Source organism: Tauraco erythrolophus, chromosome 5, assembly GCF_009769465.1.
Source record: "Tauraco erythrolophus isolate bTauEry1 chromosome 5, bTauEry1.pri, whole genome shotgun sequence".
Taxonomy (NCBI): Eukaryota; Metazoa; Chordata; class Aves; order Musophagiformes; family Musophagidae; genus Tauraco; species Tauraco erythrolophus.
Window position 1 is genome coordinate 80266983 of NC_141469.1, and position 25864 is coordinate 80292846.

At 40.1% G+C, this 25864-nt stretch overlaps 1 protein-coding gene across 1 annotated transcript in view; it reads left to right on the top strand.

Annotated features, from left to right (window-relative positions):
• The window catches only part of PPA2 (inorganic pyrophosphatase 2), a 42142-nt gene extending 19592 nt beyond the window's left edge, over positions 1-22550 (top strand). The window contains 7 exon segments of the mRNA XM_086612528.1: positions 1672-1758; positions 3044-3170; positions 10858-10985; positions 12774-12859; positions 14378-14447; positions 21284-21323; positions 22367-22550. Coding sequence (XP_086468654.1) covers positions 1672-1758; positions 3044-3170; positions 10858-10985; positions 12774-12859; positions 14378-14447; positions 21284-21323; positions 22367-22395 — 567 coding nt within the window. The 3' untranslated portion in view covers positions 22396-22550.
• The last annotated feature ends 3314 nt before the right edge of the window (positions 22551-25864 follow it).

The window sequence follows — 25864 nt, forward strand, 5'->3', positions numbered from 1 at the left end:
TATGTATTTGCTCCTTGAAGAGGAGATACCTGGCAGGTGCTGGAGTATAGCAACGAATTTCTTATCTAGTTGGCAGTCTCAGTAGACAAAGTTTCCAAGTAGGTATAGTTGGGAGCCAGCAATTCCATTTAATGTTTTGAGTTTTGTGTGTGCCCTAGTACAAAGCCTAAATTAAACATATGAATATTTTCCTGCACAAAGTGCATTATTTTGGACTGGTGATGCTTTCCCCAGGAGAAGTGTTCAGTTTCCCTTGTTACCTTGTGAGTCAGAGAGGGCTGGAGATAATTGTCATTTGTATTTTCCATAATAACTTCAAAATACCAGTTGAATCATTACACCTCCAGTTGTTGAAGTCTAGATGATACTCCAGATTGCTACCAGCAGCTGTAACAAACAAAATCCCATTCAGTGTCTCCATTATCACAAGAAGACTTTTCATCAGGATCAGCAGTTGCCAGCAGTTCAGCCCTAGTATGTGGCTTAAAGATATGTGTCTGTGGCTGCTGTTTTAGGCTGTGGAACAGAGAAGAAAAAAATGACAGTGGGACTGTCATTATTGCAGGAGTTGCTGTACTGTCCAGAGAACAATACTGTTCCTAGCAAGCTTTCCTTCTAACCTACAGGTGGAGGGGTGCAGCTGGGCAGGAGAATAGTTCTGCTATAACGTAGCCTTAAACAAAAAGCGCTTTGGAAGAGTATTGGGAAAATAAGTTCTAAGTTGAAATTATCTCTTGACTCCACTTCAGCCAATTTTTTGGTAATGATTCTGCTACCAAAACACCTGACTGAGCATTTGCTTTTCATAGTTTTGCCTTTTAGTATCAGTCCACCTCTCAAGAACAAGTTTGAGGTGAAGGTTTGACTGTGGACAGCAGGAGCTAATGGTATAGCTCCTTGGAAAAAAGGTTTCTAACACCTTTTCAACAAAGCTTTGTTAGATTCATAGTTCTTACCAGGAAAACTTCTCAACTTTAGAATGAGTTACTCTCTATTAGCCAGTAGGAGACAAAACAAGTACTGCTCTGGTCATTAAATTAGTATAACTTGGCCAATTCCTTGCACGTACAGAGCTCAGAACAGGGATTTGAACTTGCCTTGTGGAGAAGCTTCTTTGGTCTTGAGCTGCTGGCTGTTCTTGGGAACATACAGATCTCAAAATGCTTGGAAATGGTTCACACCTAAATCTTAAAAACTTTAAAAAGCTAATTGGGTGCTGACAAATCCATAGCCAGGAGCTTGGTTAGCTCAAAGCCTAGATGTTTTTGAAACCAATTTATGTTAATGCCGTGGTATTTAAAGAGTATAAGAAGAACGTGATTGTAGGATGTTCTAGCTTAATCCCAGAACCACTAGTAACCAGAAAAACACATATTCAGGGTCCTCTGGTGCCTTAATCACTGTGGTTTGATAAAGTGTGTCTGTTGAGTCACAGATGTTTTTTGTTACTATGTCCTCAGTAATCCTCAAGTTACTCGTCCTTAATATGAGGATGAGCTACTCAATGCCAGTCCATTGGTTTGTTTATTTGTTTTTTTCTTTTTCCCATTGACCAAGACTGTTTTCAGCTGATGTTCTTATTGGTGTTTTCGTTAATCTTTGTAATTTCGTGGTTAGATGAATTGTAATTGCAGATCAGCTGGTAACTGATAATTCTCTTTCCTTTGACAGACCTGGGAAGATCCAAACCATACAGATAACGTTACAGGATTCTGTGGGGATAACGATCCTCTTGACGTTTGTGAAATAGGTTCAAAGGTTTGTCTTTATCAGGATTAATTTAATTTATCAATGTTCGTAATTTGGTAGCAGCTTTTGGAAGAGAAGGGCAGATGGAAAACAAGAAAAGATGATAATAGTCTCAAGGGATGATGAAAGTATGAATAGAGGCTCTGAGGATGGAATAGGTAAGGAAAAGGTGGATTTTTAAAAAGGAGAAAAAAGTGGGATTTGGTAAAGTCTGCATACTGGATAAAAGGGAAAGTAAGAGACCACCACCCTGTAGTTCTGTGGCTGGGCAGTGAGTTCTGGGTGAAGGAAGAGAGCATTAAGATTTTTGGGGAGGTAGATTTCTTTCTTTTTCCCCTGTTAGCAGTACTGGAGCTGGGAATAGGTTTCTGAAAGATGAGGAAGTATCGCAGTGCCGTGCACATAAAATTACAAGATCAGACCCACAAAGGAGTTAGGTTTGAGCTTCCTCATGGGTGCAAACAGAAGTAGATCTCTCTTCTCTAGAGGAGAAGACAGGAACCTGTTGCAGTGTTGCAGAGTTCTGAGTGGGTGGATGAAAAAGAGGTGCAGCAAACACCATTAGTAGGTGTAGGGGAAAGGTTTAGCTCACGGAAAGAAATTTCTACGTATCTGAAGACAGCAAAGAATGGAGCAATCTTCTGTGGTATCAAAGATGGGGTTATGAAATGGATGAGTTTGGAAGAGGGAGCTCTTGGGATATTTTAGGTAAGGAGAAATTTAGTTGGTGACCTCAGCAAAGGTGGTTTTATTTGAGGAAAGGAACTTGAAGCTGAATTTCAGTGGATCCAGAAAGAGTTACAAAGGGAATAGGGAGAAGGTTCCCAAGAAAATACAAAAAAGAGTTGTGTGGATGTTTCTGGGGAAGGGCTGTGTGTTCATATGTGTATATTGGAGTCTAGAGGAAGGAACAGCCACAAGATAGACTAAGACCAAGAGTTGAGAAAGTAGAGAGTCAAGAGGCAGGAAAGAGTTAAAAAAATAGTATTAAGATACTTTTGACTTGCAGTTTGGTGTGAAGATGAAGGAGTGGGGGAAGTAGGGTAGAAGAGAAGAAGAAATTTTCTAACTTGTGTTGTCTACTTAAATGCTGTCTGGAGAATTGAGAGTTGAAGAAGAGCAATGGTGGGAGAAAGGCTGGTAATGTAAATAGATGTGTACTGGGTTTACAGATCTGTCCTGCAATTCTGCTAGCTGCTGGTCAAAAATTTAGTAAAACTATTTTGTCTGTAAGGTAAAAGAGAAATTCTATGTAGTGTTTTCCAAATCTGTGTGAGATTGTGTTCTATTTCAGATTCGTTCTTCTGGTGAGGTTGTTCAGGTGAAGGTCTTGGGTGTTTTAGCTCTTGTTGATGAAGGAGAGACAGATTGGAAAATAATTGCCATCAGTGTGGATGACCCAGAAGCTCAGAAAATCCATGGCAAGTATTTTTACCTTTTTTAATGCAAGTTATGTCAGCAACTTGAACAGTAGAATGATACCTGAGTTTAGGCCACCCAGGACAAGAAGAGGCAGACAGCAGAAAGGCAAGGCACTTTTTATTGTTGGTTAAATCAGGTGCTTCCTTCAAGGAGAGCATATGTGCTTTCACACTAAGCTTTTGAAAAGATTCACTTGGATTTTCAAGAGGACCTGTCATGCAAAAAGTCTTTTGCCTTCTGAAACACAACTACCTTAGAAAGTGACCTCTTAAAATTGTGGATTTATCTCCTATGCAATAGTGCATATTTACTCACTCAGATTATGTAGCACACTGCTGTTTTCCTTGTCAAAAGTGTTTGTTCCTTTTATATTTGCAGGCATGGTGTTGCATTCTGAAATGGGCTGTACACTTACAGTGTTTTGTCACTTGTAACTGGATTACTTCCAGGGTTTGTTGCCTAGTATGAATGATTAGGTTTCACCTTTTAACTTGAAGATTTGCAAAGTGAACTGCTGTTGCAGCTCACCCTAATATCAGCCTTGATGATGACTAGCTGTGCAGGGGGAGATATCCTGTCCAGACTTGTCCTCCTTGTGATCATGCTTCTGGTATCCACATGGAATTCGAGTACTAAAATGTGTCTTTGTGAATAGCCCGCGAGGTGTAACACTACTTCCAGACAGTTTAAGGTGATGATACAGGTGTTAAACTTGCAGGGAATTAGATTTTTACAGCACAGGTGAAATTCAGCTTTTTATCTGGATAAATAGCGGTTCACTTCCTCAAACGCAATGTTAATGGGAATCATGAGAATTAAGTGAGGTTTGTCTAAAAGTTAGTGATTGTTATGAGACCAAACCCCTTATAAACCATCAGGTACTTACAATTGGAGCCTGCTCTTTGTTGACAGGGAGCACCAAGGCACAGAGTGGCCTTTCTGTAGGAACAAGGCTATCCAGTAGCTTTTTAAGGAATTCTGTTTCTTGGCCATTGAGGCTTTTCCGAAGTTTCTGAATGTAAAGAAAATATATCACTGGACTGGCCCTTCATTCTCAGTTTTCTTGCAGGTTGCTTTCACATGGAGAATACTTGGCTTGTGGGGAAAGAAGGGGAGAAGAGGAAATGAGGAAAAGGAAACTCTTGGGTTGATGCTGATTATAATCATTGGGCAGATGAATTACTGCATAGTGTTTATGACTCTTTAACTACTTTGACAGTTAGACATTAAGAAGTTCAGTTTAAGGAAATAGTAAGTAATAGTTTGCTGTTAATATTAGTATCAATTTAAACCTCTTTATATTGTGCAGCGAAATGTGATATAAGTGTCAGTAGTTATAGTCAGACAAGCAATTAGCACTTTATTTCTATACGCTGCTCTGTTTAACTCTTACCATTTTACCTTAATTTCTGAGAGAGTTTAATCAGAAAAGTGGTTGAGAGAATTCTCTCAACAGTGTTTGAGAGAAACTCTGGCAGTTTTTGCCAGAGTTAAGTAACACTATTTGAAATCCATTCGTTTTGTTTTGTTTTTTTTCAGGTAATGACTGATTTGTGTCAGCTGTGTTACAGCTTTAGTTTGTTCGGGAGAGGAGTAAGAGTTTTAGGAAAAAAAAAAAGTGCAAACCCTTGCCTGTAGTTGATTCCTGTGTTCATCCTTTCTTATCAGAGAATAGGTGCAAAACTTCAGGAAGAGAACTGTCCTTCGGAGGTTCGGAGAAGTGCAGAAATATTTATCCAGTTTAATATAATTTCCCTTTGGGTTTGGAGTTGCAGTCCAGGATTTACAAAAGGAAGGAAAAAGGAAAAAAAAAACCCAAACCCATCTGCTTTCACAAAACATAACTAGCTTGCAGTGTTTAACAGCAATCCTTCTTCAGCCTGAAAACAAACAAATCTGTTGGAGTAGGCAGTACAATATGTCCTTTTATACTTGTTTTTCCCCCTTTCCAAAGATGTTAATTATTTCAGCATAAAGGGATAGCAGCTACAGATAAAACTGGTATCTCCCTCAATAATTGACGTGCTGCTGTGTTAACGGTGGTGGCCCCCTGGGGGAAGATGAGGCTAAGTGTTGCCTTCTAAGTCTGTCCAGTCATTTTTGTATCATTTGCTAAACATTTCGAATTGGACTGAGAATCATCACATTTGCTTTCAGCTCAGTATGTGCACAGCCCCACTGAACATTTGGAAAAGATAATTCCGAGACACCAGAGTGGTGATTACTTGCAGACCCCATCCTGAGCCTGCACAGTGTGTTAACTCCTCTTGCTGCTTTAAGCACACCCCAGGTACTCTGTGTATTCTCCTTCTGGGATTGTGATCGTTCTCATAAGTGCAATTGATTTTGTTTTTTTTTTTTTTTTCCTGAGGCTTCACAGAACTTAAAACTGAGCAGTCCCAACTTCTGAGCAATTCTCATTGTTTATTCATAGCACTTCACTGTACTGTGTCCTGCAGGCATTTATTGATAAATACTGGTTTAAATTGGAAACCCTGCCTAGAACTCTCTCTTTCACACAGAGCATGAGAGACTCTAGTTTATAGTGACAATACCCAGGAGTGATAAGCAATGCTTAGCACCTATTCAAGTGGGAACTGTGTCATCAGTGCGAATAGCAGGGGCTTAGTGTCTTTTTGGACTGACTTTGGAAGGTCATCTGTTTGAAATTACAGCATTTAATACTGGTGGGCACGAAGACAACCTCACTCCAAATACAAGCTGTATGTCAGATGCAGGTATCTGTTTGAGAAAGTTTCTTTTAGTCTAAAACTGGACATCTTCAGAGTTATCTGTTTTAATAAGATCTGTCTTTGTGGTTACCTGTGTTGTCTTTCTGCTCAGGCATTTGCTAGGGACCAGCAAAGCAAGCCTGGAAAAGGGCCTGAAAGCTCCCTCTACACTGAAACACTAAATCTTGGTGGTGTAATAGGCCTGGCTGCTTTTTTGTTGTTGTTGCTTTTTTTTTTTTTTTTTTTTTAAATACTGTCCCAGAGAATCAGAATCGTAGAATGGTTTGGGTTAGAAGGGACCTTAAAGATCATCTAGTTCCAACCTCCCTGCCATGGTGGGAGGAAGCAACTTCTTGGAGTGGATAGGCTGCTTGTCTGCTTGTCTCATAATTTGGATTGAATTTAATATGTTGGGATTCACATACATATCTGATGTACTTGACAAGGTTGGGCTCAGAAGGGATGAGCAATATTTTAGTGCTGTAATTGGTCTACGTGTATATGGCATCTTCATGTTGGACAAGAGGTTTTGAAAGTCACTGGCAATTGGAGCAGGAAGTGTGTTTGAAGCAGCTTATAAAAAGTCTGACTCTCAAAAGGTGGTCTTACCTTCCCTGAGCAAATTGCACAAGTCATGTGTGCTGGATGGCATTTCGGAGGTGATTTCCTGGCCTGGAATCTTAGCAGCTGTATTTTGCTATTCCTCACTGGAAAAATGCCTGGATATGTTCAACAGCAGTTGGTGGTTTCTAACGGCTTTGTTGCACTGCTGTTTGCTGGCACTGGTATGGTTAACAGTGCTATGTCACCATGCTCCTCTTCCAATGTGCAGCTCAACATCAGCTTTTCAAGTTAAGTGATCAAACCCTAAATGGCAAAACCAAAGCCTGTTGCGTACTGTGTGCCATATATTGTGTTAAACTCTTGCATGTGAGCGTGTTTATATGCAGAGCAGCAGCAGAGGCCCTGAAAACCTTTGTTGTGGATTTGTGTAGGCATTCAATGTAAAGAAATTAATTATCTGTACTGAGGCTCCCCTCCTACCCCCTCACACCAAGCTGCACAAAATACACCAAATGCCTTTATATGGAATGTAGCTGCTGCTTCCTGTAAATGTTTATAAGATGTTATTAAAAACATATGTCCTCTCTTCCCACAGACCTTGTTTAGAAAGCTTGCTGCAAGCATGTTGTTTTAGCTTTGCTTGCAAGAAGCAGCATCTGTTGTACTAAAAATGGTAGTTCTGTACAAATGCTTTTGTTGCTCTCTTTTGTAAAGCCAGATAGAATTGGATCTGCGTTTGCATTGGCTCACTCCTTTGACAAGAGAGCTAGCAGCAGTTGTTTGTGCCAACCTCTAGAGATTTTCCTTATTGAGACTTAACTGCAACCCTTAACGTGATTAGTCATCTTTTTTTAACCCTTGGTGCTTAACTCTGGTGCCCAGAAAAATGGGACCTATGGTTGTATGTAGACAGGATAAAGAAATTGCCGCCCAGAGCCCGGTGGGTACGTGCTGGTGATGGACCTGCAGGAGCCTGACCTTTTTCCCTGTCGCTCTGAGCAGGGCTTGCTGGCAGAGATGAAACCGCATGAGGCCAGGTACATGCTTGCTACTCCCATGCTTGCTCAGCCCCTTTTTACATCAGTGTCAGTACATAGCTCTAAGGGAAAGCGAGGAGTCAGGGTCAGAAAAAAATGTCTAACAGTGTCTGCTGTGGAAAAGACATCTAAGTAATTTTGTTTTTATATCATAACAGGCAGCTAGCTTCTATAGGCATTAGTGCAGTAAATCACTGTGCTGCTTATCATGATTTTTTTCTTTTACCTTTCTTTGCTACTCTTCTGTTTTCTGATTATGTTTCTCTCCTTCTCACCCTGATATCCCAAAGATGCTGTTTGGATTTCAAAGTGGAGGACAAGCTGTCTTTCAGGCTTTTCTATGGTGCCTTTTAATGAACTGAAGAGGTAGCTGTTGAGTGATGCAAGAGCTGCTGTTTTCCTTATATTTTGTGATTTGTGCTGACTTCACAGCAACAGGATCGATTTTTTTTTTTTTTAATTTTTTTTTTGTTACACTTTTTCCTGCTTCTTGCCACCAGCTCCCGTTATAATACAGATGTTTTGGTTGGTTTTCAACCATTTAAGCTTCATTTGGTACCCAGTAGCTGCCCTTCATAATAAAGAATAGTGAAGTGAAGCATGGGGTTGAAGGAGGATAACTTGCAAGGAATCAAGGAAATAAAAGCAACCACTGTCCCCCTTCTTAAGTCCTTAAAACCAGAATATACAGCAGCCAGTACTTTAGGGGCCATATAATGCTGTAACCTGATTCTGTGTAGTCATTTTACCTGGGCAAGTAGAGAGAATGTGAAATTCAGAGCGATTATTCTATCCCAAAGATGGTCATCCCTATCTTAAGGTAATGAAAGCCTGCCCCAAGGCCTATTCTAATATTTGAGTTCTTTAAAGAAATATAAACAAAACCTATAAATAAGGAACAACAAGTGGGGAAGGGCCCAAGTGTCAGTTAGTAGACAGTAAAAGCACTCTTGATGAACAGTATTCATGGGAATAGGGAGCAAATAACCAAGTAGGAGGAATGGAGAAGCAGAGTTAGAAGACAAGTTTGCTGGAACAGGAACCAGAAAAAAGGAGTAGCAGTCTGAGAAAATATGCTCGAATTTAAGTAGTGTCTGGAGATGGAGACCTCAAGTTCAACCACTGCTGAGAGCCAAGGAAATTGCTGCAGTTGCCTAGTTTGCTATACAGACTTGAGGAGATACTGTCTCTTCAACAAGTACTAGAAATTCTGAGTTCAAACCTCACAAGAGGAGGAGATGACAACGGCTCAAGATAGGAGGAGGGGTGTTCCTTTGCTTGGAGCGAGCAAGATGATACACTGGAGCCCTGAAACTGACTTCAACTGGAGATGCAGTTTTATTAGTGCCCAAATGAAGCATTCTACCTCCAACTAAGACCTCACCCTTTTCTGAATCGTTCCTTCTTGGTTGGTCTCACCCACCCACCCCAGTGAAAAGCTTCTTTTGCTCTTAAACACGTGTTCCAGCTAGAAGACTTGCCTCTAGCACAGCCTTATGTGCCCTTGCTCTTTTCTGGGATTCTGCCAATGAAACTCCCTAATCTTCTACAGGCAGATGGCCAGCAGCCAAGTTCAAAATGTGTTTTACTCCAAGTCCATAAACACGTAACCCTATTAAGTGCGTGCAGAAGCAAAAATTTACATAGTATTCTTCAAAGTTTTATGTTTTATTCTGAGTAGTGTGCGATCCAGTGGAATTTGGGAGTGGCATGTATCAGATGGCTATGAACACTCACATCTTCTCACATAGGTTTGGTCTCACAGTTCAGTCCACACATCATATCTCTTGGTGGTCTACAGAGAATTGAATGGCCTGTAGCACAAGACTTTTTCCCTTCTCTTACTGTTCTCTTTAGAAATTAATAATTTTTGTTCAAGTTCACAGCCTAGATTTTAAAAAGACATTTAGGCACTTAAAGTTGGAAAGCACATGACTAGGTGTCAGTTCCATGGACTAAGCAACTCTGAAAATCTGTTTTATGAGACTGGATAGACATCTGTTCATCTGTCGGGAATCACTGCCAACTAGGAGATGTCAGTGAGTGAGGCGTATCTATGGGAGAAGACAGTGAAGTAGCCAGGCACTATGGAGAGAGAGCAAGAAACGGGATCAGATGCCAGGGAATCAGGAAGGGAGAAATGAGCAAATGACTTGCAAAACACTAGAGAAGGAGAATAACACCATGGATAGTGGCCTGGGTAGAGTGAGGTTATGAAATAGCTGGAAGACTGTGTGCAAAGCACAGCAATAAAGAGTCAGCTTCCATTTCCATCAGAAGTGACTGTAGGAGGGAAGTGGATCAAAGAGAAAGATTACACCAGCTACAAAAAGTACTTGGCTTCCAGAAAGGACAAAATCCTTTATTGTATGAAAGTCAATTAAAATTGTATTGAAGGCTTTTCCATGTAGCCATATTGCCAGAGTGTTAATTTGCCGGGGGGCTGATAGGACCCCGTTGTTGCAAGTGACAGGAGTGATGGTAGTCTCACAGGACAACCCAGTAAAATTTGATATGCACAGCAGAAGTAAGCGTTGAAGATCATGAACTGTGTCTTTGCTATAGCAGTAGAACCCTCGAGCAGAATTACTGTGTGACTGTTTAATCCCTCTGTACCCACTGGGGCAGTGTTCATCTCCTCCTCCCAAGGGTGTCCTGCAAATGGCATGCGTTACTCTTTGTGTCCTGTTCCATCTTTGCACAGTAGGATTAAGAGGTAAAGGTACAACTGGCTCACGACTGTGAGTATGCAGATATCACGGGGTCATCAGTGAAGTGGTTAGTGCTCCTGGTGTGTGTCTGTCTTGTATTTAATGGGTTGAGAATTTGGAAGCGATGTGAGTAAAGGGATACCTTTAATATAACTTTGAGAAGTCAAGCCTGTGTTTTGCTTTGAGATGCTGGTTTAGAAATCCGTGTGTTGAAATTGTTTTTACTAGCTGTTCTTTCATTATCAAAAAATGCCTGTAGTCCCTGCAGTTGCTGGGGAAGAAAATACCTCACTGAATAATCTTTAAGTATTGCAAGAGGTACCTAGTGAGATGAAAGCCTGTAAATATCAGATTTTCTTCCTCTCCTGTCGCAAGTACGGTCCTTTTATTCATTGTCCCTTTGGGTCTTAATTAATGAAGGGCAGGAGGCAACTAGTTTACCTGTTTAGTGTGGTTGTGAAATCTTAAGATATCAACTATGGGCTGCTAATGTAATAAAGTGAAGTTCCCCAATGACTTTGAAAGTGCTCAGTGAAATCATATTGCTTGCAGATCCTTTACGAGACTTTAAAAAATGAATGTTACAAAAATTGTGAGTAAAAATTACCAGTTTTTTTTTTTTTTCTCCTTTTTAACCTACAGATATTGATGATGTCAAGAAGCACAAACCAGGTTACCTTGAGGCTACAGTTGACTGGTTCCGTTTATACAAAGTCCCTGATGGTAAACCGGAAAATCAGTTCGCTTTTAATGGAGAATTTAAAGACAAGGTGAAGATGATCCAAAATTAAAGATGCATCTTTCTGTCGTATGACCTCTTTAATACATCTTAGAATTTTTGGAATTGTAAAGGAGGAGGTTTAACAAAAAGACTTTTTATAAGAGTCGTCTTTGAATGCAGTTTATTAGACTAGGAATAAATAATGTTTGCTGCCTTCCATTTTATTCAGGGAAGATGCATAGGTTATTAAAGGAAGTCTGAAAAAAAACGTTTAGTCTTAATCCTGATGAGACTTACACATGCATCTGTACGTTCCTAGGTTTTTTTTTCCAGTGTTTTCATTCTCCTTGTCAGAGGAATGAACAGGTTGTCTTTTCATATATTTTTTAAAGTCTCGATTGATAAATTTTCCTTACTTTTTTTTAAGGCTGTGCAGTTTGAGACAGACAATAGGTTGCAGATTTTTTTCATATTTGGTATTTGCTCAAGGTATACTTTTTCCTAATAATTCTATTTAAAAACATAGAAAAAAAGCTGGTTTTGGCTCGAAGGCTGAAAAAATATTTTTCCCTCTTTTAGAAAAAATGAATGGCGTTTTAAACTGTCTACAGTAAAAACGGTCAGTGTTTGAAAGGAGAGTGGACCTGGGAGTAGACTTTGCTGAAGAAAATGCTTGAATTTTTCCAGTGGAAGCTGGGTGTGATTTGAGTAAAAGTGCTTTGCAAGTCATGTATTGCACACTCTCTGGAGACTGTTTTTGGTGAAGGATCACAGGTTCCTAACGAGTGATGTTTGTGTCAGCCAGTTCAGCCTCGCAGTGTGCTATCAGTGTTACAAAACACCTTCCAACCAGCACAGACAACTTCACGTTTTGTCTGGTTAAAGAGATGCCCTGACTCCCCTCTGCACTAAAACTGTCTGTTAAGTCAATCAAATTAGAGTCGTAAGGCTTGATAACCTGGTCTCTGTTCTCCCAGGAGCTGCTCTTGGAGATTTCCCGCTCTGTAAAGCAGTGTTGCTCTGGAAATCCTTGTCAGGCCATTGGAGTTCAGGCTTGAGGCACTAAATGCCCCGAGGTAGCTGATTTGGAGCATTTGAGTAATTCTCAAGCATTTCTGGAGACCCAGGATGTGGCGAGGCAGTCATGGCTGTGCTCCAGCAGCTCTGGTGAAGTTCACAATGTTCCAGTGGCGTTTTGCCAAGTCACTCTTGCTAGGAAATGTGAATGTTGTAGTGGCAGCTTTTTGCAAGCCCGTTTAGACATCATCATCTGGACACCGAGGGCTTATTTTACTTTGGTTTTTTGAAGCTTTTTCATACCCGCCCCCAGTATTACTTTTGTTTTTGAACAAACGATAACTGTGAAGCAGCTGACATGTTATGTTGCTGCAAACCCTTTAAGTATATGATTGGGCAATTAGTGAAGTAAATGCAAATTTTGCCGCTAGAGGGGAAACCTTAACTCTGACCTTGACATGCATAAGTAACAGCACAAATCGTAGCTCACACACTTTGTCCCATTTAGGACCTGGTATGGTTTTCTACAGCTGTAGGTTTCTGCTTAGCATCTAGTACTGATCTCGTTTTGTCGTGCAGCCTTCATGTTTTCTGGCTGAGGGGAAAGTCCTGAATGTGTTGCCAGTGTATTTGACAGATAGCGAAGTTTGTGTGTTTTCATAAAAAAGGGTGTTATATTTTCCAGCAATTTAATGAGGCCTCGAAGGAGGCCCCTTAAAATAACACATGAAACAGTATGTTTTAATAAACTAGTTCTGTGGCTTTTTTTTTCTGTTTAATAACATTTTAAATCATAAAACTTTTCCTTGATGTAAACTAGGATTTTGCTGTTGAAATTATTAAATCCACTCATGAATACTGGAAAGCTTTGCTTCATAAAAAAGCTGATGGAGGTACTATCAAGTGGTAAGTATCCAGTCACGTCTTTGCCTCTTTGTCTTGTGCTAGTACTGGTGGTATTCAACATGTGGCAGCTGTGCATGAACTGCTTAGATTTTTTTACTTTGAGATGACAGGAACATTCATGGTTTTGATTGATAATTAATTGATACTAGACTATGATTGACTAATTGCACCTTTATGATGATGATTTACTGATAAATGGTTCCAAAAATATATTGGTTATATAAAAGTGACATAGATAACTTCAATTTTTGAGGAACGGCCCCAGTGCTTGTTCAGGGTCATTCTGGGAGAATCTCAGTATCCCCTGCAAATCTTCTTGTCAGTTTATTCCATCCTTCCATGCTGCATTGCTGTGATGCAAAATTCTTTTGCAGCTTAGTGTTCCATATTTTTCAGTTGTTCTCTGGAATGAGAGAACCAAATTGTTGTTCTCTACTAGCCTTTGGCCTGATCTAAATTAAAATGGACTTTATTAAGCTCTCTGGACTGGTTTGCATTGGCAGTTCTGGTACCAGGGGCCCTGAAGAGCAGGCAGGAATCTTTGCCTGGTGCTTTCCAAGGGCTGTAGACTGCCATTAGCTAAACCAGAGGGCAAAGGCTGTGGTGGAAATGGTGCTCAGATAGTCACTGTCATCTTCTACTTTATTGGGATAACGCGAGTGACTTTCTGTTTCTTGGAGGCGATTGAACACCGTAGCAGTTGGAAAGGTTGGTAATTCTACTTTAGCGTGGCAAGAATACTCTAGGTTAATATTCAAATTTTGGTCTTGATCATTTCAGAGGCACTTTGAGCTTCGTATTGATAAAATTAGAAACAATTAAAACTTCAGTCTTGCTTTGAGGAATTGAACTTCTTGTCATTTACTGTGTAGGACCTTAAAAACTCATGTCCAAACTCACTTTTGGTGTGAAAGGATGTATATTCATAGGGAAATGTTTCTGCGGAGTATTTGGTCCCAGAGTTTGCCTGCTCTCTGGAATTAGGACGGATATCTGCTGCTTTATGTAGAAGCAGAATTTTGACCTGTTTTTTTCCTTCTTGTTAGATAATGCAGTCAAGTTACTGCAAACTGAGAGTGGCCCGCCACAGAATCTGGCCAGCCTTCAAGGCACAAGAGACAGGAGGATATTCACACCATCTGTGCTAGCTATCTAGATGGTCTTCAACTCCCTCACGAAGTGCCAGTTTATCTCTGCTGACTTTTTGGGGGGATTTAGAACTGTGGTCCTCTGAACTGTACCCAAGTTAACTGCCAGAAGCACTGAGTATGAGCACCGCTTGCATTAATATAGAATGTATAGCCTAAAAACACCCTCAAACCCAAAGAAACAAAGAACACCCCTTCACACCCCAGTTCCCTTCCAGCATTACTGGTTACTTTGTGTTCTCGACTTCCTCATTTCTTGCATGTATGCATTGCTAGGCTCTATATGTGAAGATGTTTTTCCATAGCTACTTAATTGTGTGTGTCTCTTTTCCACTGATTGATAAAACATGCTTTTAATTTTATTTTTTAGCACAAATGTTCTGATGAGTGGCAGCCCTTTTTGTTGCAGTGAGGAGGATGCCCGATCAATTGTGCAGTCGGTAAGAACAATATTTACTTTTTCTTCACTATTTTTTTTTAAAAGTGATCAATAGGAAAAGAAGATTCAAAGCTCCAAAACTGAAATAAAGTAGCTAAACTGAAATGGTCCTTAAACAAAAATTTAAGGCATAAAGTAAAAGGAAGAGCACAAAGGTTGTGGGGGAAATGTAAGCATCATAATATAAACCTTTCATTGCAGTGGTGCAATCATGCTTTCTGGCAGCTTCGTTACTGTTTTGGTGGGGGCTTTTTGTTTTGTTTTTTTTTCTCCCTCTGCAGTGCTGTTTCTTCTGATCCTGAATAGCAGGATGGACTGCTATTTGTATCTAGCCTGCTGTCTTCTCTGTCTCCCCTGTTGCCATGAGTTACCACCCAGTGTTAGAACTCACTGACTAGCTGACTGTAGTTCCTAATCACTAAAGGGATCCTTTGTTTGTCTACTTGCATAATTAAATGCATTGCTGTAAGAGTGGGGGATGCTTTTTTCAATGTTTCTTAAAGAATGCCTGTCATATTCTGAAAATTAACATAAAATTAAAACATGCAGGTTTCCTATTCAGGCGAGAAAAATGTCCTGCAGGTCTGATGCTTTCATGTGCAAATGCTGGTGGAGGAGAATTTCTTCTATTTTAAAATATGCTAGTTTGGATGCCAGAAATTAAGCAAAGTTACCAGAAATTACATGGAGAAAAGTATCCCCAAATATTACCTTTTTTTTAAAAAAAAAAAAAAACACAACACGTGGGGTGATTGAGCCTGTACTCATGACCACACGAGTGTGGTAAGTATTTTGCATATGTGCAGTGTTTTGCCCCAGTAGTCACAGTAATTACGTGAGTTCAGGTGTCAAAGGAGACCCATCCACTGTTTGTGCAGTTAGCATTCCAACAGCTTTTCTAGTAAGAATGTGTTGTCCTGGGTAGTGTTTTGTCACAAGCAAATAAGACTGTCAGTTGCAAAGAAAAGTTAGTTTAAGTCATAAAGACGTGTCAAACCTAACATTTTCCTATTCAGGTCTCTTGTTTTCAGCACTGCTTTAAAAGTAGCTTTATGGTTGCACTTGTGAATGTTGATTAATGTGACGGTAATTTTTAAATGAAAGAAAAACTAATTTTGAAATTCAAATGTGTTTTTAGACATGTCAGTCGCAGCCATAAGCAAATATTTACCTCCTCTATACTTTTGAATTTACAGTAACTTTTAGTAAGTTTTTAAATGCAACTGAAGTTTCAAGTTCAGATGTATTTGGGTGGTGACAAACCTGCAAAGGAATGTTTCCTTTTGTGTTCTGTGCTGTTTGTACTTCTAAGCATGTAGAGTCAACGATTATCTGTTTAAATCAGCAGTATCTGCTATTTTGTCTCTTAATAACAAATAAAAATTTTTCCTGTATTTTGAGTGGAAGGTTAGTAAAACCAATTCATAAAACCAGGTACCTTGTATCAAACTTTAATGTCTTTTTCATTATGAACTCTTGCCTTCTTATCAAGTGTTATCACTTCCTGGCTTTTTGGTGCCTCATGTTATTTTCTTTTAAGTGATACTTTTTTTGTGAAGTCATCATTACATACTCCTTTCCATCATTCTGTTTCAGTTGAGCCGAAGTGTTTTAGTTGTGTCGTTGTAGGCTACTGTCTCTTGGTACTTTTCAGACAGGGAAAAGATGCTATTCTCTCTTAAATACTATTCATACTGCGTGCAATTTCCAATATACGATAACTAAAAAAGGTAAAATGCTCTTGAAATATGAATAGTGGACAGTCAAACTCTAAATATAAGTAGGGGGATTGAATTGCACATTTTAAGCAGGTATCTTTTTGTCTAGTACACCACACTGCCCACTTTGGTTGTCAGGCATTCATCTCTTTCAAACTGAAGTGCAAGTACGTGAGTGTTGGCTGCAGAATTTTAATGGCTGTAGTAATTTTAAATGAAAGCCGTCTGTGTCTGTCTGTCTGAAGTGTTTTTTTTTTTCTTTTTTAAACTAAAAGCAGATACATTTCTTTATAATTTATGTCCATCTATTCACTTCTGGATAAAAACAGAAGAACGAAAGCTGAGATAGAGATTTTATATGCAAGTACAGTGAGAAAAATATTTCAACTACTGCAAAATTTCTGAGCTACTTGTGCAGTGAGAGAGAGCTGGTTCCTTACAATTCTGTTTCCTGGGTCAGACTCCGATTACGGAATTTTTGAGTGCATGATAATTGCCTTATATCAGGTATATTGAGTTCTCAAAAAACCCGAACAAACAAAACCAAACATCAAAAGACGAAAAAACCCCACCAAAACCCACAAGCACACACAAAAAACAAAATAAAAACGAAACCCAAAATGCAACACTCAGTATTGTTATGAACCAATTTTTATGGTGAGCAAGGGAACTATAACTAAGAACCAAATGGAAACCAAATCTGAACCAAATACTTAGCGAATTGGTCACTAATCAGAATTTCATATAGATTTTGATTGGGTAGTTCCCAAGATAGTCCTGCTGATTTTGATAGGATTTATTGTGCTATTATTTGACCTTTCATTATTTTACAGATGTGAGACTAGAACGGCTTGTCTGCGTTGGGTAATTTTCTCTCCACTGAGTTAGTTTCTGGATGGTGGCCTTGTGTAGTGTCATCTGTCTTGGCAAACCAGGAGTGATTCTACAGCTGGTGAAGATGCCATGTCCAGTCAATCCCAGAGACAGAAGATAATCTGTGCATATGGGAACACATACTGAACGTTTGAACCAGCCAAAATTACACCAGCTCCCTGTGACTACAAACCCAGTTGAGTTTTGACACTAGGTGGTGAAAATTTCTAGTGTTCTCTGTCCTCTGAAAATTGTTTCCTCTCTTTCTCAGCTCCAGTGTTAGTATATGTTGAAAACTAAACCCAGGAGGAATAGAGCTTTGTAGCTCGACGTGGTAGTGCTAAGATGTGCTGTTTATTTCAGGCTTTTAAGTGTTGCCATCTGTAAAACTGACCAGGACAGCCAAACCTTTGTTTAACATTAATCCTGAGAACTGCTTGCTCACTTGCTCTTGAAGAAGCTGCTGAGGACTTTGCAAGTTGGAAAATCGCCAAGACAATCTATATATAGTTAGTAGAGCAGTGTTTTTCAGACTTATCACATAATTCTTCCCTTATAGTACTGGAAAGTGAACTAGGAAAGCTTTGCTAGATGAGGTCTCTTTTGATAAAATGCAGAACAGTGTCTTGCAGGGGAAAATACTTGGCTTTTCCTGATAATTTAAAAAATCTCCAACGAAATTTGAGTCTGTATGCTTACTAATGTGTTTCAAATAATTCAGATCTAAGCAGGAAAGTCTAACTGCCTTTCTCCCTACATTTTCTGTGAGGCCATTTCCATTTGAGACTTGGTAGGAGCAGAATCTTCTGTTCAGTGACCAGTTGTGAAACAATAGATTGATGGGTTTTTTGCTTGGTTTTTTTTGGGCGGGATTTTTTTTATTTGCTTGATTTAGGGGTTTTTTGTTTGTTTGTTTTAAAAAAAATATTTTATTTATTGGTTTGTTTTTTTAAATGGCGTTCCAAATGAACGTGTGTGTATTGAAGAGATTCCTGCTTCAATGGGCTGAATTTTTTGATCTGTTCCTGGTGGGGAGGTGCCAAGTCCTTATCTCGAACTTTCTGAGCAATTATCCCAGCAGTGGCAGGCATCTGCTTTTATACATGAGGACCAGTGGTTCTCCCTGCCTTATGAAATAAAGCTTTGGTTTTACTGGAAAGAGAGGGGATGATCTGGTGTTAAGGCCTGGAAGCTGCTTTCCAGAGCTCTCGATCCCCACACGTAAGAGATAAGGAAAAAATGGCAGGAGACTGGCATGGAGGAGTCAAGACCTGCTGGTAAAAATAAAGGACAACAAGGAGACACAAACTGGAAGAGATCAGATTCATGACCACCTGAGGAACCTTAACATACATAAGTCTATGGAACTTGACGAGATGCATCCTAGAGTCCAGAGGGCACTGGCTGATGTAGTTGCCAAGCCAGTCTCCGTGATACTTGAAAAGTCATGGCATTCAGGTGGAGTCCTCAGTGACTGGCAAAAGGGAAACATTGCATGCATTTTTAAAAAGGGTCGAAAGGAGGACCTAGGGAAGTACTGACCTGTCATCCTCACCTCCATGCATGGGAAGATCATGGAACAGATCCTCCTAGAAGCTATGCTGTGTCACAGGGAGGACAGGGAGGTGGTTTGAGACAGCCAGCATGGCTTCATCAAGGGCAAGTCTTGCCTGACCAACCTAGTGGCCTTCTAGGATGGAGTGACATATCAGTGGACAAGGGAAGAGCTGCGGATGTCATCTATCTAGACTTTTGTAAGGCCTTTGACACAGTCCCCCACGACATCCTTCTTTCTAAATTGGAGAAATATGGATTTCATGGAGGGACTGTTTGGTGGATAAGGAATTTGCTGTATGGTCACATCCAGAGAGTAGTGGTCGATGGCTCAATGTGCCAGATGGAGATCAGTGACAAGGGATGTCCCTGACGGTTCTGTATTGGGATCAGTACTGTTTAATATCTTCATCAATGACATAGACATTGGGATTGAGTGCACCCTCAGCAAGTTTGCAGATGACGCCAAGCTGAATGGTGCAGTTGACACGTCCAAGGAATGGGATACCATTCAGAGGTATCTGGACAAGCTTGAGAAGTGGGCCCGTCCGTGTGAACCTCATGAGGTTCGACAAGGCCAAGTGCAAGGTCCTACACCTGGGTCAGAGCAACCCCTGGTAACAATACAGATTGGGGGATGAAGGGTTTGAGAGTAGCCTTGCAGAGAAGGACTTGAGGGAACTGGTGGTTGAAAAGCTGGACGTGAACTGGCAATCTGTGCTCGCAGCCCAGCCTGCACCGTATCCTGGCCTGCACCGAAAGAAGCGTGGGAAGCAGGTTGAGGGAGGTGATTCTGCCCCTCTACTCTGCTCTCGTGAGACCCCACCTGGACCACTGCCTTCAGCTCTGGGGTTCTCAGCAGAGGAAGTACATAGACTCACTCCCACATAGACCCACATAGACCTATTCGCTCTGGAGTCGGTCCAGAGGAGGGCCACAGAAATGATCAGAGGAATGGAACACCTCTCTTGTGAGGAAAGGCTGAAAGTTGGAGTTGTTCAGCCTGGAAGAGGGAAGGCTCCAGGGAGACCTTGTTGGGGCCTTTCAATACGGAAAGGGGGCCTATAAGAAAGATGGGGACAAACTTTTTAGTAGGGTCTGTAGTGACAGAACAAGAGATAATGGGTTTAAACTAAAAGAGGGTAGACTAGATATAAGGGAAGAAATTGTTTACCATGAGGGTGGTGAAACACTGGAACAGTTTGTCCAGAGAGGTGGTAGTTTCCCCATCACTGGAAACATTCAAGGTCAGGTTGGATGGTTTTGATCTAGTTGAAGATGTACCTGCTCATTGCTGGGGGAGTTGGACTAAATGCCTTTTAAAGGTCCCTTCCAACCCAAACTATTCTGTAATTTTAAAACCTGGATTACATTTGTCATACTGGCACATCCTTTCAGACCAGTCACATAACCTCCCTGTGCAGGTAATTATCCTGGGTAAAGTGGGAAAAAGAATACTGATTTTCCCTCCCTCCTCACAAGCTTTGACCTGCTCTTCAGTGCATGCAGCCCCATGCCTGCTCAGAGGCAGGCAGGCTCGTGAGGGCATTTCCCACCAGTGCAGCTGGGTCTGAGTCCTGGCTGTATCTTCTGGGTCAGTTTGCCTGCCTGCAGGATACAGCAGAGTTTTGTTAATGCCTTCACGTGCCTTTAAACAGTGGCAGGAAGTTCCACTTGTTGGTGTGGAAGACATGGGTGGTCACTGTGCAGCTTTGTTCTCCTGAAGCTGCAAACAGCTGTAAACCCTGTCTTGGAGATTGTTTCTTTTTTGCATGGTTCACCTAAGTGATTACCCCTGGAGTTATCTGCTTGGGTAAGCCTAGTTGGGGTGGGCTTGTGTCATGGCAAGGGCCAACACCCATGTGTTTACTGCACTGGATTTCTGTGTGCGAGTGAGCGTGGCAGGATTCCTTGTGCTGAGATGCTCTCTGCTTCTTTCCCATCAGTTATGTCAGCCGGGAAGCTTGTCTGTTTGTGAGGAGCTGACGGAAGGGCAGTGAACGATGGTTGCTGTGCAAGTTACTAGCATCCTCGTCGTGAGGCAGGTTGCTTCCTGCTGGTGTTAAAACTGGCTTTAATTTTGTCCTTGAAGTAATAGGACAAGACATGCTGTGGAGTACATGGAATAGTGGTGTATCCAGCTTTGAAATGGACCTGGACTTGACAGGCCTCTATTTTAAAATGATTTGTCACTTTCCACAGAACTGACTCCTACTCTGTGAAAATGTGGTTGTAAAGGAGTTTAGTTACACATTTATTTAAAAATGTTTGCGTATATTCAATGTAAATTGTGTGTGTGTGTGTATATTCACATGCGTACCTTCATACTGAAACGTATATAGTAATGTAATTGGAATTTAGTATGTAAACAGCAAATCCTGTTATCCTCAAAGACTATACAGTAGGAAAAATCCCCTTTACGTGAGGTAAGATGTTAACCTGTCACTCGTTATTAGTCTGTTTTGTTTTGTCATTTATGAGCAACCAAGAAACTTACACAGTAGCTACAGGGGGAGAAAAAGAAGGGCGAGACTGTAAGGTAGAGCGTTGTCCTGTGGGGGCAACAAAAGGTTCTGGTTTTACTAATAACTCTTCTGACTTCAGCAGTAAAATAGCTTTGAGTTTGGGTGCTACCTGTGAAACTTTGACTGAACACTGATATGTTGGTTTGTTTTTTGTTTGGTTTTTTTAGGCACCAGTGCCTGTGAATGGAAATTCTGTTTCCCCAGAAGGTACGTTTTTCCCTAATGCCATGCGATTTCTTTAATTGTTTGCTTTAAAAATTAACATAAAAACTTCTGTGTTGAAAAAGGTGGTTTTGTGCACATGAGGGTGATAGTTGTATTCTGTCAGGGTGTGATGCCTGTCCCCTGTTAAGCAGAACATGGGCAGAAATTCATGGATGGTTCATGGGGGAAGATTACTTTTGAGTATGAGTGAAAGTGTAGTCCACATAAAAAGATAAGAAGACTAAATTTTTCTGTCACTGATCATGGAAGGCAAATGCATGACATTTATCCTTTTTAAAGGGGAAAGGTTACTTTGCCTAAGTATTTGTTGTTCCTCACAGTAGCTAACTAATCAAATAAACAGCACCCTTTTCTGAAAGTGACATAACTCTGCTTAATTTTCAAGTGTAAGTTCTAAAGAAAAAAATTATCTCTTTCACTGTTTTGACTGTTTATCATGTTAACAGAACGTGTTTTTTCTCAAGAAATAAGGACGCGTCCTACATTTTCATTTTTGTCAGCTACTTTAAAAAAAGATTTTTCTACTGGCAGGAACTATAGAGAAGACCTACGTGCTTTTTGAAACGGTGGGAGTTACAGAAACACTAAGAGAAACTTAGTCATGAGTCGAGTTTCAGATTGTTTGCAAAGTAACATCTGTGTAGTCCATGTCATGGGAAAGCAAGTTGCATTCCATTTGCCCTTATATGGCATGCCAATAAATAGCATTTATTTACTGAAGTATTACATCTCAGACCTCTGACAGGCAACTGAACGTAATCTGCCTGATCTTTGATGTTTTCCAGGGACGGTCAAATCAAAGTTGTAACTTTGTGCAGGATTGTTTCAGCCAAACTGTTGGAAGTGCTGAACAGATACTGTTTTGAGGCTGTGCTTTGCATAAGCTGGGGATAGAGCCCATCCAGAAGTATTGCTATGGGAGGGGAGATAGCTGAAAGGGCACAATGTTGCTTTTTCCAGTGTTTGTGTCTGGCTAGTTGAATAGAGCTAATATCATTCTTTATGTGTATTTTTTTTTGTTTTAGTTGATTCCTGGCACTTTTTTCCCAAGTGATCGTCAAAGTGTTCTGAAGCTGCATCATCAAATGTTGAAGTCATCCCTTTTTTGAAGACAGGAAAAAGCACTAATTGTTGAGTTCCTGTTGAAACAACTTTTCAACTCGTGTAAACCTTCTCTCCTGTAAATAAACACTGACGTTACAAAATGAATGTTTCCTTTCTGTGTCTGTCTTTGTGCGGGGTGGAGCAGAGGGAAGGGGAGGACTTGCTTGCTTGTTTGTTTCTGAATCTCAGAACTCCAGAATGGCTCGTATCCACTCATGAAGCGTAGTATCAAATGAGATGGGAGATAAGGCGTCTTCAACCTTGTTCTCCAGGTTTTGCAATAATCCAGCCATCAGGTGCATAGAGGAGTGTGTTGATTTGTATTTTAGGGTTTGTCTGGCCACCGTGGCTGTAATCCTTTTCAAGTAGACAATAATCTTTGTGCAATAAGCTGAGTAGTTTACCATGTTCTTTAGTATGTGACTGTGCACTGTTTCCTGAGTTGTATTCACTTTTGTGCCCAGTTATCTTTGCATGCTTCCTAGAGTTATGAGCAGAACATACTTGCTTTAAAAAAAAACAACAACAAATACAACTTTACTCCAAGGAGTAATTCAGCTAGGAAGGCTAATGCCATAACAATTGAAGCAAGGATGCATGTGCACTCTCTGTGCTACATCCTGTTTTGATAACTTGTGTGTTTGATCACACAGGAAGGACTTTCCGTATGGAAAGCTTCCATTTTTAGAATTGTGTATGTCTGAAGGCTTTTGATTGTTCTTCAAGATTGATAAAATGTATAGAACTGAGCTTTGTGCTTTCATGGTAAAAATATCTGCCACTTTTTCCTCCTGTAGGTTTATATCTGACCTGTCTGTACCCACAGCATTCATTAAAAAAACCCATAACAAACAAAAGCAAAAAAGCCAGCTGTTAAGTAGAAAGAGAGGAAATGGTAATATAGACAGCTTTATCCAGCTTGTCACTGAGACCAAAGGTGAGCGTTGTCTTCTTCATATGATGACTGAAATGAAAGGTTAATATTGCTGACACAGGATGGAAATGGAAGATAAAGAACTGAAAAAGTTAGGCTGTGGCTTGCCATAGAAGACTAACTTTTCCTTACAAGACCAAGTTATTAGTAAGAAAACTTTCACCTTTGGGAATGGTTTTTTTTTATTTTTAGGACATGATTTTCCTGGTTTAGAGACTTTTCTCTAGATTATTGTCCAGTGCATAAGCAGCAGTCACTTGGAAATCTCAGTTTCAGTCTCGGCATTTACGACTAGATGTTTTCCCATCCGGGTAGAGTTTTGCGTTGTTTTATACACAGTTTAGGTGTCTTATGAAAAATGCCACATAAACTTCGGATATTAGGAAGTTTTTAGGACTAGATTAGGACTACTTTTTTTTTTTTTTTAGTAGAGAGTTATGTTACATCCAACATACATTTACACTACTGATTTTTCCATACTTTATTTTACACTTTAGAATTCTAAGTACGTGCAGCATTATACCTACAGATATAGTAGCCATTTTTTTATAAATAGAGTTGTCCTGGTTTCAGCTGGGACAGAGTTTCTTCCTAGTAGCTGGTATAGTGCTGTATTTTGGATGGAGGATGAGAATAATGTTGGTAACACACTGATGTTTTAGTTGCTGCTGAGCAGTGCAACAAGCTGGGGGTGCACAAGAAGCTGGGAAGTGACACAGCCAGGACAGCTGACCCCAACTGAAGGGATATTCCATACTGTATGACGTCATGCTGAACAATAACACTTGGGGGGGAGTTGGCCAGGGAGTGGCAGCTGCTGCCTGGGGAGCAACTGCATTGTGCATCACTTGTTTTGTGTATTCTTTTATCATTATTGTTATTTTCCTTTCCTTTCTGTCCTATTAAACTGTCTTTATCTCAACTTTTTTCTGATTCCCTCCTCCATCCCACTGGGGGAAGGGGAGTGAGTAAAGGGCTGTGTGGTATTTAGCTGCCTGCCGGGTTAAACCACAAGAATAAATGTTCCCCTAATGTCTTGGGTTCATGTGCAGCCTCTCAGTATAAGATTTCTCTGGTTAGAGGTGAGCTCTTGTAGAGAGCAGAACAGCTGCTGGCTTTGCCTGTGTGGTGGTACATTTAGGAGGCTTACTGTTCTGTAAAGTGCTCAGGGACAGCTGGACAATGCAGGGCACTGTGTAAAAACAAATTATCTTCCCTATACAGTGGTCTCTGCTGTCTTTTTTTTTTTTTTTGAGACTGAATAAATGTAGAATGAAAAGTTGTACACATAGGAAAAACAAGTACTGATAACAAATACACCCATGCTGAACTATCAAGAGTAGGTCAGAAGTTACTCATTTTTACTTCAAATCATTTTAGTATTGTTTTGAATTTACAACTATTGATAGCACGTAGTTAGGAATTCAGAAGGAGAAATAAATTTCTAGATCAGGTTAGACTTTGTGCAAGAAAATAACGAATTGTAGTTGGGAAAGCTGAAAATTGAAGTGATCAGAAATACCCAATATCACAAATTTGAAAATGTTAAAATACTTCTTACATGTAGTGTGTAAACAAATGACCTTCTTGTCTTCAGACTACTTTCAGCATGTGTTTATGTACATTTTTCTCCAGGTTTTTCCCAAGTGGGATAAAAAGATGTATCGTTATGTGTAGCCTTGCTGCTAAAATGTACTGAATGCTACTGATGTGGATTTCAGAAATGAAGCGTAATGAAATAGCTGCGGAGAGAATGTCTGCTAGTAAGAGGATTAGGGGGATGGGACAGAAGAACTAGAGTATATTTTTCAGATCTCTTCAGGAAAAACAAGTCTGTGCAGTAAACACTTTTTTTGTTGTTTGTTTTACTTTGGCCTTTTTTGCAGGCTAGGTCTTCTCTTTGTATTTATATGCCTATATTGTATTTAAAATTGGTTTCATTGCAATGGGAAGCTTAGTGTAGCAGTGTCTACTTCTCAGTAGTTTTATGAAAAGATCTTTTTCATAGCTGACAGTGATATCTCCTGGAAAGATGTCTTGAAGAAAAAAAAAAATCCCCCCCCTCCTTCTCAGAAATAAATCTATCTTAATTGTATTTTCTGGGTTGAGTATATAATACACATTAGGTGTATATTTCTTTCAAGGATAACTTTGCATCCGAATTTCCTGGTTTGTCTGTTTTGGAGGGAAAGGAGGGGTTACTTTTCCTCTTCCTCACTATTGTGATGGTGAAGGTTCTTTACATATGTAAATCATTAGCTGCTTTTCAAAATAGTACCTTTTACTGACATGGAATCCACACTTCAGTCCCCCCAGTCAAAAATGGGGTTTGAATTTTACTTATGTGGATATAATGTTCATTATTCTTCAAAGTGCGAAAAGCAAAGCGTTGTGAACATAGTGTGCTATTGTCACTGTTAGGATGTTATTTTCATGCTGTTAGTAACAACGGACATCCTCTGAACCCCCCCAAAAAATAGAAAGT